Source organism: Bos grunniens, chromosome 18, assembly GCF_055505025.1.
Source record: "Bos grunniens cultivar Pamir isolate PY7600 chromosome 18, Bosgru_T2T1.0, whole genome shotgun sequence".
In the NCBI taxonomy this organism is placed as follows: domain Eukaryota; kingdom Metazoa; phylum Chordata; class Mammalia; order Artiodactyla; family Bovidae; genus Bos; species Bos grunniens.
The window spans coordinates 52,900,705-52,914,305 of NC_141182.1; the positions used below are offsets into that span (position 1 = coordinate 52,900,705).

Genomic DNA, 13,601 nt, shown 5'->3' on the forward strand with positions numbered 1-13,601 from the left:
GGTATTGGAATGAATAAGGGAGAAATAGGGGCCACAGGCAAGTTGAGCAATAGACATAAAGCCTGATGCTCAATTAAGGTACAGCTAGAAGAATGCTGGAGGAATTCCCTGGTGGTCCAGCAGCTAAGACTCTGCAGCTCCCAATGCAGGCGGACAGGGTTCCATCCCTGGGCAGGGAACTAGATTCCGCGTGCTGCAACTAAGAATTCACAGGTCACAACTAAAGATCCCACATGTCTAGCCATGCAGCCAAATATTAATAGATACATACTTAAAAAAAAAAATGTGGGAAATGAAAGGGCTAAAGGCGTAAAAGGGCTAAAGGTCGTACGGGCAACTAAGTTGAAATGAATGGAGCGGAAGGCATGATGGGTAATGGGATAGGAATGAATGGGCCAAAGATAGAAGCTTCAGTGACTGAGGCAAGGGTTGGGGGAAAGACACAGAAAGCATGATGGGTAACGAAATGGGTGGGCCTACGGCAACTGTCCCGTTAAATAGGTAAGAGGCATTGTGGGTAACAAGAAGCAGGACAGAGTTCACAAAACGGGTTAGAATTCTCCCCGTGGCACTGTGGGAAGGGCTAGCACTTCCGTCTCTCGGTCTCCGACTTCGGACTAGGGGGCCGCCCCTTTGCCGCGGTGCCTGGTGGGACTCGAGGCCTGACCTTGCAGCCTAGCAGCCTCTGCTGCGCAACCCATCTTACTCCGTGTCCCTTGACCCTCGCACGTTAGCCAATGAACACACAAGATGGCTTACGACACCAGGGTCCGACCCACTGTACCTGAAGGAGCCAATCAGAAAGCTGCAAAGGCCAAGGCCGACCAATTATCATTAACAACTTCGCCGCGGGGCGGAGTCGAAAGAGGGACGCCTTCGGGAATGGGGCGGGGGTGTTACGTCAATGGGCGGTGCAAAGTGAGCAGCACAGACCAATGGTGGGTGAGCCCCGGAACCCGCGGCACCGCGAGCCAATCGGCGTGGGCTCCCCAAGCCAATGGGAAGGGCACGGAGGTGTGCTGTGACCTGTCTGCAAGTGGAAACCAACAGAAAAGGACGTTCCAAATAGGTGGGTGGGACTCTCATCCATGACTCCAATAGTAAGGCCAGACCCTGCAGCTGGCGGGAGGACCTCAGGGCCCGCTAAACCAATGGGCTAGGTGGGGCGGGGCGACCGTGGCGGCGGCGGCGGCAGCGTGTTCGGTTGCGCGTGGCCCACGGGGTGGGAGCGGAGCCCGGACCGGGAGGAGGCGCTACCGCGCGTAAGAATTGGGGTTCTGAGCGGGGAGGGGGGGGCTGGGGGGGTGTTGGCTGGAGACTCAGCCTGGAGCCTGCGAGCCTTGACCTCTGCCCTCTGACCTTTCCCCTTGCAGGCGACCATGGGGAACGTATTGGCCGCTAGCTCGCCGCCCGCAGGGCCGCCGCCGCCGCCTGCGCCTCCCCTCGTGGGACTGCCGCCACCTCCGCCCTCTCCTCCCGGCTTCACTTTGCCGCCACTCGGGGGCGGCCTGGGCGCTGGGGCTGGCACAGGTCGAGGTTCCGAACGGACCCCCGGGACTGCGGCTGCCAGCGCTGGAGGGACCGCGGACGATGGGGCCTGCGGCTGCCTGCCCAACCCGGGCACGTTCGAGGAGTGCCACCGGAAGTGCAAGGGTGAGGGGCTAGGGGCCTGGCAGGGGTGTGATGGCCCGGATCTCGGGGGAAGGAGGAGCGCACTGAGGACCTTGGGAATTGGCACGGACCATTGGAATCATTTAACAGAGCGTTAGGAGTTGACGTTGGGATCGAATAGTGGAACGTTGAACCTGGGGCTTAGAATGATGGGATCAAATGATGGAACCTCAGGATGGAATGCCGGAGCGGTACAGAAAAACCTGAAGGACCTCATGTGCCCCAGGAGTCGGCCAAGCCAGCCTCATGGGATCGGGAGGGAAACCGAGGCCCAAGGTCACACTGTCAGCAATGGGTCAGTGGGGGTGGAACCCAAGGCTTCTGGATCCTGGCTTGGAGTAATCGTGGTAGCGAAAGTGGTGGTGGGTTATTGAGCACTGTTCTGGCATTCAGTGTGTGTTAACTCATTAAATCCTTGCAGTATTTCTATGTGGTGAGCATCTTCAACTAACAGATAGATTTGACATGGATAAAATAATTTGCCTAAGGTCACACAAGTAGTAGATGGTGGCACTGGAATTTGGATGCAGGCAAAGGCTTTGGTCCTGAGCCCATCCTCTGGGCTGTTCTGCCTCTTTACCGGATGAGGTGCTTTGTGCAGTGTGCTGGTTGTGGGCTCCTGGAGAAGGGAGAGTGGGGACCATAGAGAAGAAAGGGATGAGAGATGGAGTGTGTGTGTTGAAGTGTGACAGCATTTTTCTCTCCTTCAGAGCTGTTTCCTATTCAGATGGAAGGTGTGAAGCTCACAGTCAACAAAGGGTTGAGTAATCATTTCCAGGTGAGCCTTTCTTGTGCCATTATTCTCCAGAGGTCATCCCAGCCATCCCTCTGCATCTGCACATACAGTCCTTTAGTGAAAGTGAAGTTGCTCAGTCGTGTCCGACTCTTTGCAACCCCATGGACTGTAGCTTACCAGACTTCTCAGTCCATGGGATTTTCCAGGCAAGAGTACTGGAGTGGATTGCCATTTCCTTCTCCAGTCCTTTAACTCCTCCTTAAAGATCTGGGCTCCTTGATACTTAAAGACACCAGAGACAGTGCCAGGCTGACCACTCAATTTGGGGGCAGTGGTAGGGTTTAGGGACCCGCCCCCGCAACCAACATCCAGGCAGGGATGAAGTACCAGGTATGCTCCCACACATCCCTTCTCTTGAGTGTCTAATCTAGTCAGGCCACACCTCCCAGTCTTCATCCCCTGCCATGCCCAGAGACGCCCTGACAGGGAAGTCAGATTGGCAAGCATCCCCCATCCCAGGCTGGAGGGGAGCTGACCTGGAAATGGGTTCGGCTGGGTTCCTTGGGGTGTGACCCACAGGCTCATCACCACAGCCCTCCCTCTTCTCCCAGGTGAACCACACAGTAGCCCTCAGCACAATCGGGGAGTCCAACTACCACTTCGGGGTCACGTACGTGGGGACGAAGCAGCTGAGTCCCACAGAGGTGAGGTACCTTTTGCCATTCATTCATTGTATCTTTCTTCCAACAAATAATGTAGCCGGTCAGTTGAAGAAAGCTGGGCTGCTGGTGGTGTGGGGAGGTGGGAACTGGGTCTCTCCAGGGTGCATCGAAACCTGGGTCATTCCTTCATCCTGACCCCCACTTCTCTGGGTGAGTCTGAGGACACCAGGGTCACCAGGCAGTGATGACCCATAGTGGGCAGGGCCGGGCTGCAGATCCTGCAGGCCTCAGGCCAAGCCAGGCATTTGAACTTCCACTAGGGGGCACTAGAGAGCCACGGAAAGATTTAAAGGAGGGGAAGATGTGGTGATATGAGTGCTTTGGAATTAGCATTTCTTAGGCTGTCTGCGGAAGCTGGGTTAGAAGAGCGAAGGCAAAACTAGAAGCCCAGAAGGAGGCTGGGGCAGGACACAGGTGGAGTTGGGGGCCTAAATTAGGTTTTTGCTTGTGTTAACTATTTCCATGTGATAAACTTACTTATTCAGCAAACCTTCAGGGCACTCCCCCCCATGTCCTGCCCATCTCTGTGCTGGGTGGTCCTGGGGACACAGCGGTAACTGAAACAGCCATAGGGGCTCACAGCCTAGTGGAGAAAGAGAATAAGCTTGTCCCCAGAGAGGAACAGTCCAGGGAGAGTAGGACTGAAACAGGGGAACCCAAAGGCTGAGCCCAGAGGAGAGCCTGACTCAGCCTCAGTGGTCTTAGAGGGCTTCCTGGAGGAGAGGACCTCATTCTAGGCTTTCCAGTCCTAGGCTTTTCACCAGAGCCCATCATGCATGTCCATCCCTGACGCTGGGCCTCTCACCTCTAACCCTGCCCTCTGCCCCACAGGCATTCCCCGTGCTGGTGGGTGACATGGATAATAGTGGCAGCCTCAATGCTCAGGTCATTCATCAGCTGGGCCCTGGCCTCAGGTCCAAGATGGCCATCCAGGTGAGTGGAAGGATGGAGTCGGCAACTCCCCAGCCTCCCTGAGCCCCAGGCTGCCCTTGGGTGTTGAAACCAAGAACTCAAGGCACAGTGCAGCCAAACAAACTGAACCATCAGAGTCTGGAGCAGAGAAAGGCTTATTGCAAAGATAAGCGAGGAATACGGGTGGCTGGTTCTCTACAGACCAAACTCCCGCCTAGTTTTCAGGGCATGAGTGAATGAAGTCGCTCAGTCATGTCCTACTTTTTGCGACCCTGTGGGCTGTAGCCTGCCAGGCTCCTCCGTCCATGGGATTTTCCAGGCAAGAATGCTGGAGTGGGTTGCTGTTTCCTCCTCCAGAGGATCTTCCCGACCCAGGGACTGAACTCAGGTCTCCCGCATTGCGGGCAGACTCTTTACTGTCTGAGCCACCAGGGAATCCCAGTTCTCAGGGAAGGGCTTTTAAAGGCAAACTGGGGGCAGGGTGCTGCAGGATGTATGACTTTCTTCTGGTTGGTCAGTGGTGAGGCCGCAGGGTGGCTGGTGTGCCAGGCGTCTTGTGCTCAGCTGGAAGTTACCGTCCTCCTCCTGGGTGGAGGCCCCAGCATGTCCTCGACAGGAGCTAGGATTCCACCTTATCATGGCACTGTTGTGCTGTGCTTAGTCATTCAGCCGGATCCGACTTTTTTCGACCCTTTGGATTGGAGCCAGCGAGGCTACTCTGCCCATGGGATTTTTCAGACAACTTTTCAGAAAACTGGAGTGGGTTGCCATTTCCTCCTCCAGGGGAATCTTCCTGACCCAGGGATCAAACCTGTGTCTTCTGTGGCTCCTGCATTGCAGGCGGGTTCTTTACCCGCTGAGCCCTAAGAGAAGCCCTCACTGCACTTTTGTGTGACTATTTCCTTTCTTTCTGCTTTCTCTCTCTTCTCTGATGAGTAAATGGATCTGCCCTCGGGGAAGGTCTAGGAGGTGGAAGCCTTTTTCCTACAAACAAGAAGGGGAGGCCACTGAAAGGCCTTTTGTACCGGCAGGCCCCAGGGGGTCCTGCTCAGTTTCACCCTCATACTTGGCCCTCCCCCCACAGACCCAGCAGTCGAAGTTTGTGAACTGGCAGGTGGATGGGGAGTACCGGGGTTCCGACTTCACAGCAGCCGTCACTTTGGGGAACCCAGATGTCCTGGTGGGTTCAGGTAAGAGGCACAGGGCTTGGAAGGTGGTCAGACCCCATGCCCAGCAAATCCATTTCTCCCTCTGACCCTCCTTTTATGCCATCCAAGAAATGGTTTCAGGGACAGGTGTGACTTCAGAACACAGAGCATCAATTAGGTCTTGTAGCCTCGTGGGGGAAAAAACAGGTTCAAGTCCCAGCTCTGCCGCTGGGTTCACTGCAATTGGGGGCGGGGGGTGGGGGAGCGCTTCCATCACCCTCATGGGCCTCAGCTTCCTCATTTGTTAAAATCGGATTGCCTCACAGGGTTGTCGAGCAGGTCATGTGTGGAAAGTCTCAAATGGGGTCAGGCATGTGACGGGTCCCAAGGAAATGAGCTGCTGCATCACTCCTGGGGCTCTGGGGTTGCTCGGGGGCACAGATTGACCCCAAGGCAGGCGGAGTCCACGTGCAGCTGAGGGGAGGCAAGTCAGTCTGCAGTGGAGGGTGACAAGGAAGATTCCTGTTTGGGTTGGCTCGGGGGCAAGGACCTGCTGACTAATGTCTGTACTTCTGGTCTCTCCTCTCTGCTTCCCCCTTTTTTATTTTTGTCTCTGGGCATCTGCCTTTGATTTCTCGACATTGATTTGATGTTTCTTGACTATGAATCATATATTCCATGTCCAGAGGATATGGTGATGAACTAAGGAAAACTAAGTCTGTCTTCTGGACATTCTAGTGGTGATTTTTATATTATGTATATTAAGGGAGGCGTGCACACGTGCTAAGTCACTTCATTCTTTTTGAATTCTTTGTGACCCCATGGACTGTAGCCCACCAGGCTCCTCTGTCCATGGGAGAGTCCAGGCAAGAATACTGGAGTGGGTTGCCATGGCCTTCTCCAGGGGATCTTCCCAAACCAAGGTCTTAAATCTTATATAAGACCCAGGATCTTATATCGGGTCTTATAAGACACCTGAACCCAGGTGTCGTATATCTCCTGCGTTGGCACGTAGGTTATTTATCACTAGCGCCACCTGGGAAGCCCCTGGAACCTTCCATTCTAGAGACACGAGTAAAGCAGATGGGTGACGGAGCCCTGTGGAAAGATGGTGGCGTCGGGAGGGGCTGGTGGAGTCTTGAGAGAAGGCCTCATTACATAGGTGATATCTGAACGAAGACTGAAGGATGTGAGGGAAGGTGCCAAGCAGATATGTGGGAAAAGAGCTTTTCAGCCGGAAGGAACAGCGAGTGCAGAAGCCCTGAGGTACGACCCTTCACTGGAACATCGAGGAGGACCGGAGCTGTAACAGATGAGGAGGAGGGCAAGTGGTAGAAGTCAGGGTGGCAGGGCTGAAACATAAAGCTCTGGAGAGCTGAGTCTGAGGCCACAAGAGGGTTTTGAAAGGGACAGGATCGTCCGCCGTAGCTTCTGACAGGACCTCTTGTGCCCACGTGTAGAGACCAGGCCACAAGGGGGCAGCGGAGGGGGTAAGTGGAGGTCTGGGGGTCTGGATGAACGTTGAAGGCGGAGCAATAGTATTCGCTGCTGGATTCTGTGTGGGAGATAAGAGGGAGGTCAGAGTTGAGAAGTCAGCCTTTTTGGGGGGCGGGGTGGGGCTTGACCCACCAGAAGGGTAGAGTTGGTGATTCCAGTTTCTTGTGCCTGCTGTTAGCTCTATCAGGAAGAGCAGGCTCTTGGGCAGTGAGTGCAGCGTGAAGGCACCCAGCACCTGGAACCTTGCTGGGAACAGAGTAGGCGCTCAGAAAATAGCACGTGAAGGAGTGAGCAGCGGTCACCGCAGGTCCTATTTCCCACCTGGTGCCCTTTGCCAGGCCCTCGGAATACTGTGCGCACCCAGGCCTTCACCCAGTCACTCAAGCCAATAGGGATTGGCTCGTGCAATCCTTCACAGCCCTGTGGGGTGGCGCTGCCATCATCCCTGTCTGATTGAGGCCCAGAGAGGGCAAGTACTTCCCCAAGGACACACAGCGAGGCCACCTCCAGAGTCCACGGCACCAGGCCCCCCGCCCCTGCAAACACCAGCATCGGCCTCTCTTGCTCCTCAACACTGGCCTCTAGGTCTTTCTTCCCTGGAGCCCAAGGCCACCAGTGCCACTCTGGTCCCTTCCTCCCCTCAAGCACCGATCAGAACTTCTGGGCCCAGGGCAGTGCTGAGTATACGAGTAGTTACTCATGTAATTATTCATGACCACTGACAGTGGTGCTCCACCCATTCTGAGCCTCGGTTTCCTCATCCATCTCAAAGACACAGTCACAGCAAGTGCACCTTGGTGAAGGAAGCAGTGGGCAGACCGTCAGCCCCTCATGGGACCAGACACAGCTAGTTAGGTTCACTGTGGGAAGGGTCTCTGGGCCACCCCACAACAGGCAGGGGGATTGGGGTTCTCACAGGTGAGGAAGGAAAGGTCTGGGGTGAAATTGGCCCTGCCCCAGGATCGCACAGCGACGAAGCCAAGGGCCTGGCGTTGGAACCATGATCGAGGCCTAACGAGGAGCTCGCGGTCTACCTGGTCCCCTCCCCTGGCCTCAGCTCCTCCTCTGGGGCCTCGGCTTTGTTCTGAGCACCCCGAGTGTGTGCCCACCCTGGGACACACACAGCCCCTCCCTGACCAGTAGCCAAGACACTTGCCTTGAGACAAATAATCACAGTGACTGTGTTACTGTTGGGAGAGGTCCAGGTTGCTGTGAGAGCTTACAACAGGAGGGCCCAGCTCGCCTGGAGTGACGAGGACAGTGTCTCTCGATGCCAGTGTCTAGACCGAGGAGGGTGAAGAGAAGGGCAGCGCTCCCAGAGGAAGGCTGTGTGGCCAAAGCCCCGGGGAGCGCGGCGTGGGGAGGGCAGGAAGCTGTTCTGTCGGGCCCCAGCCAAGAGCCCGCTGTGTACCCCCTCCCCAGGGGGCCAGGTGTGGCCCCTGCCCCGCAGGTTTCAGGAAAGCCGCACTCCGCCCCTTGTCCGAGGCCACCTCTTTGCTCTGAGACCTATAATAGGTGTTCTTTTCCTTCTCGTGGAGTTTTGAACTCAGTGGGTTCTCACTCCATCTCACTCCAGGCACTCCATCCTAAAGGAGATCAGTCCTGGGTGTTCATTGGAAGGACTGATTTGAAGCTGAAACTCCAATACTTTGTCCACCTGATGCGAAGAGCTGACTCATTGGAAAAGACCCTGATGCTGGGAGGGATTGGGGGCAGGAGGAGAAGGAGACGACAGAGGATGAGATGGCTGGATGGCATCACCGACTCGATGTACATGAGTTTGAGTGAACTCCAGGAGTTGGTGATGGACAGGGAGGCCTGATGTGGTGCAGTCCGTGGGGTCGTAAAGAGTCGGACACGACTCAGCAACTGAACTAAACTGATCTGAAGGAGATGGAGGTGCTAGAAAGGGCAGGATGTTCAAGAAAAAGGCCTGTGAGGAGATGAGGACTGTGCAAGGACTTGTGAAGCTCTTGGAGGAAGTCTGTTTGAAAGGTGGGGATGAACCACAGGGGGCTTTGCCCCCGTGTCCTAAGAAGCCAGGGTGTCCTTGATGCTGGGGTGTCATGGCAGGTTCTGAGCAGGGGGAGCAGGGTCGAGTGTGCGCTTTAACAAGATCCGTCTGCGTGTGAGCTGCTTGGAGAGGATGAGACTGGGGCAGGAGGCCAAGGAGGAGGGTAGGGCTTGGGAACCAGAGGGTGAGGCAAGCCAAGGAAATGGGGGGTGGGAGAGGAGTTCGGGGTCTCGAAGCCCTCAGTCTGAACCATGACCAGAGACTCCTGAGTTGAAGTCCCTGTGTGACCCCTGGATGGTCACTTTTCTCTCTGTGGGCCCAAAGTTCCCCTTCTCTTGGGACAGAGGCTGCTCTTGTCCAGAGGTGTGCTGGTGATGGCTTAACAACCAGCTGGCGGAGGAGGGGCCAGGAGGTGGGTCAGTGTCACCCACTCCTGAGGAGAGGCCAGCCCCAGCCTGCCCTGACCGCAGCCGCCCCCAGTGGCAGCCCCTGCCTGGGTGTGCCTGAAGACGCGAGCAGGTCCCATCCTGTCCTCCCGGCCTGCCCGCCCCCTCAGGCCAGTCCCCACTCGGCGCCGCTGATCCCTGTCCAGGGAAGCATCTGCACGCCTGCGCTTTCCTTGTCCTTGCCGGTCCCCACCTCCTTCCCTCCTGCCCCGGTCTTCCCCATTCTTGCTGGGTGTCCATCTCTAAGCTTACCTCACTGGTCCTCACCTGCTCCGTCCTTCAGGTTGGGCGTCTTCAGGTCCCGCCATCCACCTCCATCTCTGATCGCTTCCCCGTCTCTACAGAGGTGACTCTTGCTTTCCAGTTCTCCGTCATCACCCCCTCTGCCTCTCTTCCTGGCCCTTCCCCTCCGCAGTGATCACCTCTGTGGTGTCCACCCTCCTGGGCTCTCAAAGACAGACAGTCTCAGTCCTTGGGCTCGAGGAATTCAGCCCGGCGGTGGAGTGGGTGGTTAGCAAACACTGAGGGGCCCTCAGAGCCATCCTTGCTGCCGAGGGGCCCGGGAAGTGGACTTCCGCAGGTCGGGTCTCCGTGGCGGCTGGGCCATGGCCGTGTGCTGAGCATGCCTTGTGCACACCACGCCTGCATCCAGCGCTCTGCTCTTCCTCAGAGTCTTGCGAGGTGTCCCGCTCACGGAGAAGTGGTGCCAGTGGCCCTCGGTTACCCCAGCAGCAAGTGCTGGGGCTGGGACTTGAACCCAGGCCGTCTGGCCCCCCACAGTGTGCTCTTGCCTACCGGTCGTGGCAGCAGGGTGGCTTGAAGCCTGTGTTCAGGAGATGGGGAGCCCTGGACTCTACCCCTGACATGTCCTGTGACCATGTGGGAGCGACTTGACTCCTCACCCTCTGCAGCCTCCTGTGTAAAGGGAGGTGAATGCAGAATAGATGAGGTCCCGGGGGCCGTGAGAGGCTGACCTCAGAGCCCTGTGAACGGCCCTAGCAAGGAGCCCAAGTGGGAGGCCCGGGGAAGCGGGAGTCCAGTCTGTGCCTTGACTGGGTGGAAACTAACCACCAGGCTCAGAAGTCATGACTCCACCTCTCGCCTGCAGGGATCCTCGTGGCCCACTACCTCCAGAGCATCACGCCGTGCCTGGCCCTGGGCGGAGAGCTGGTCTACCACCGGCGGCCCGGGGAGGAGGGCGCCGTTATGTCGCTAGCTGGGAAATACACATGTGAGCCTGGGGGCCCGGAGCCCTGGGACTATGGGAGGAGGGGCTGGGGGCTGGGGGCTGGACTCCTGGGTCTGAGGGAAGAGGGGCAAAACCTGGGCCCTTGGCTGCCCAAGCCCCCTTGGTAACCCACCTGCTCTCTTCCAGTGAACAACTGGTTGGCGACAGTAACATTGGGTCAGGCAGGCATGCATGCAACGTATTACCACAAAGCCAGTGACCAGGTAAGCCCATCTGGGGACTGGCTGTCTGGGTGTGGGGTGCCTAGGACTGGCATGCCTGAGGGTCCAGCCTAGGAGGCTGACTCGTGTGTGTTGCCCTGGCCCCTCCAGCTGCAGGTGGGTGTGGAGTTCGAGGCCAGCACGAGGATGCAGGACACAAGTGTCTCCTTTGGGTACCAGCTGGACCTGCCCAAGGCCAACCTCCTCTTCAAAGGTACAGGTCTCCCTTTCCTTATGTGAGAAACAAGCAAGAGGTGACTCAGCTCTGAGTGGGGTACAGGCCAGAGAAAATGGGAGAGGGTAGCATGCTGGGCCCCCAAATTACCCAGGAATGCTTGTTAAGAGGGTGGGTGGGTGCCTGGGCCCCGAGCTTTGCAGGGACCATCCCCACCCCATCCAGTAGCCCTCCGGCAGTCTGCATGCATGGCCCTTGCTTTTCTTTTTCTCGTGCATGGAAGGCAAGTTGGAGCGCAGCCGGCCTTGCCCCACTGTCTCACCTTACGGAGGCTCCCTGGTCACAGCCAGACCCACACACAACCTTCCCCCAGGCTGACTGAGTCTCATCTTAAGTTTCTCCTTGCGCCTCAGTGGCTCTCGGGTTTGGGGTGTGTGGAGACCACCCCAGAAAGGCCGCTTCAGTGGCCCTGGTTCAAGGCTTCTAAAGGCAGCTAGGGGAAATCCCTGGTGGTCCAGTGGTCTCACTCTCAACTGCTGAGGGCCCGGGTTCAATCCCTGGTCAGGGAACTAAAATCCCACATGCCATGCAGTGTGGGCAAAAAAATTTTTTTTAAACAAAAGTAGCCAGGAGGCCCAGGGAGAGGTGTTTGTTTTGCCTCTGAAACCTGCCTTAAGTCCTCACTCTGCAGTCAGCCCTGGGTCTGAGGCTGCATTTGGACTGTAGCTTCTCTGCTCCCCTTCAGTGAGTCCTTGAGCTCCATTGGGTACAGATGGCAGCGGGCACTTTGCACACTCATCAGGTCCTGGGCATGAGCCCTAGAGATTTCAGTCTCTGATTCAGCAGATACTCAGCACCTGCTCTGTGCCCAGCTGGGGACACAACAGTGACCAGGCTCCCCCCACCCAGTGGGGGTGTCACTCACAGTGGCAGGGACAGGCCCATCCACACAGAGCAGCGACCTGGTGTGGACAAGACTGGGATTGGGAGGGTGGTCCACGGGGTGGCGGGGTGGCCGAGGGCTTCTGGAGGGGGGGTGGGTCACGGAGCTCAGAGCTGAAGCACTTGGGGGCGTGAAGAGGGCTCCGGGTGGTGGGGACAGTACGGTCAGCGGCCTGGCCGGTGGTTTCTGATGTGTCGGGTGAGGCTCTTCACACAGCTGTCCACCCACAGGCTCTGTGGACAGCAACTGGATCGTGGGCGCCACGCTGGAGAAGAAGCTCCCACCGCTGCCCCTGACACTGGCCCTCGGGGCCTTCCTGAATCACCGAAAGAACAAGTTCCAGTGTGGCTTCGGCCTCACCATTGGCTGAGCCCCCGCAGGCCCCGCCTTCCTCGCCCTTTCTCCTTCTGATCCCACCTCCACCTCCCCCTGCCACGGAGGGGAGACCTGAGCCCCCCTCCCCCTCCCTTCCCTCCCTCCTCGGGGGTCAGGAGGCAGCGGAAAGGAGGGGACCCATCACCCCAGCAGCTGAGGGGGGATTCTCCGAAGGACGGGCACGGCAGGACGTGGAGGACAAGGGGCCGAGTGCCCAGTAGTCTTGGAGTCCAGGAAGCGATTCTGGAGTCAAGGGGCCTATGGGATTCTGAGCACCAGGGGCAGAGGCGGCCAGACAACCTCAGGGAGGTGTTGGGGTGTCCCCATTGCCCCGAAATGGCCAAATGGGCCCAGCCCCAAGGGGGCAGCAAGGAGAGGTGCATCCCCAGTCACCCCGCCCCTGCCCACTTTCCCATCCACCCCTCGGTATAAATCATGTTTATAAGTTATGGAAGAACCGGGACATTTTACAAAAAAAATAAAAAATTAAAAAAATACACATGGAAAAAAAGAAATGGGAGGCCTCTGTTTTCCTCTGTGGCCCATTTTGTCCGGCCTGGACCTCCCACAGTGGCCCATGGAGGGCAGGGAATCCAGCCTGGTCACTGGCCAGAGCCCAGACCAGAAAGGGGAAGGGCCTGGCCCAGGATCACACAGCCGCCCTGTGACCTTCCCAACGAGGACATCACAGGCCTTCCCTCCCTGGGAGGGTGCAGCCTGTGGTCACAGCCTGGCCTGGCCAGCAAGGCTGCAGAAGACTTCGTCCCAGTGAACTGAAGCGGGTGTGGGGAAGCAGTGCGCTGGGACCCCGTCTTTCCAGGCTCCAGAAGGGGCAGGGGCTGAAGGGGTGGTAAGACTTGGTTATAATAGAAGGTCAAAGCTTTCAAGAAACTTCAGGAAGCTTTTGAGCACCTGGAAAGAGTTTGGAATCATGGGGTGGGGGAGGGGTGGGCTGGAGTCTGACTCATGGGCCTGGAGAGAGGGTGGGGGCGTCAGTTCTGCACCCCTAGGGCTCGGGCAAGCTGACATTGCTAACCCCTCTCCAGACAGGGGAACTGAAAGTTCATCTCACACACACTGTCTGGGCAGGGAGGCTGCTGGCCCGTGATGACCCTTTATAGCCCAGAGAAGCCGCTCCACCCACTTCCTGCCAGCACCTTCTGAGGCCAGAGCACACAGGCTGACAGCAACCCAGGACAGGCTGGCATTGGGGGTCCCTTCTTGGGACCAGGCATCCAGCCTCCCCAGCCCCACGGAATCCAGTAGTCCTCACCTCCTTAAAGGACCAGGAGTGAATCCCAACTCCTCCAGTTCTTCCAGGGTGACTTTACCATCCACCTTAACTCTGAATCTCCTCTTGAAAGAGGAAAGTGGACAAAGGGGACTCCACCTTGGCTGTGGGACTCCATTTTAGACTTATTGTGAACCTTGGACTACATGCCTGGGTGCTCTCCCAGTGGACTTTGAGCTATGTGCCTGGTATCTATGGAAACAACATACTAACTGAAAAACA

At 57.2% G+C, this 13,601-nt stretch overlaps 1 protein-coding gene across 2 annotated transcripts; it reads left to right on the forward strand.

The window, feature by feature from the left end:
• Positions 1 to 119: 119 nt before the first annotated feature.
• TOMM40 (translocase of outer mitochondrial membrane 40) lies at positions 120 to 12,603 on the forward strand. 2 transcript variants are annotated; one of them, XM_086353069.1, is made up of 10 exons: positions 120 to 1,069; positions 1,374 to 1,653; positions 2,382 to 2,449; positions 3,019 to 3,111; positions 3,961 to 4,062; positions 5,126 to 5,231; positions 10,255 to 10,377; positions 10,522 to 10,598; positions 10,707 to 10,809; positions 11,944 to 12,603. In XM_086353069.1, the coding sequence occupies exons 2-10, from the start codon at positions 1,380 to 1,382 to the stop codon at positions 12,081 to 12,083; spliced, it is 1,086 nt and encodes a 361-aa protein (XP_086209195.1). In that variant the 5' UTR covers positions 120 to 1,069; positions 1,374 to 1,379; the 3' UTR covers positions 12,084 to 12,603. The 2 variants fall into 2 exon arrangements, with proteins under 2 accessions (XP_086209195.1, XP_086209194.1); XM_086353068.1 differs by lacking the exon at positions 120 to 1,069 and adding an exon at positions 1,179 to 1,262.
• The last annotated feature ends 998 nt before the right edge of the window (positions 12,604 to 13,601 follow it).

What these genes read in the sequence shown, in the direction of transcription:
- TOMM40 (XM_086353069.1), top strand. Translation starts at nt 1,380, where the DNA reads ATGGGGAACGTATTGGCCGCTAGCTCGCCGCCCGCAGGGCCGCCGCCG. An exon ending in GTGCCACCGGAAGTGCAAGG is followed by an intron (nt 1,654 to 2,381) that starts GTGAGGGGCTAG and finishes TCTCTCCTTCAG; the next exon opens with AGCTGTTTCCTATTCAGATG. An exon ending in GGTCCAAGATGGCCATCCAG is followed by an intron (nt 4,063 to 5,125) that starts GTGAGTGGAAGG and finishes CTCCCCCCACAG; the next exon opens with ACCCAGCAGTCGAAGTTTGT.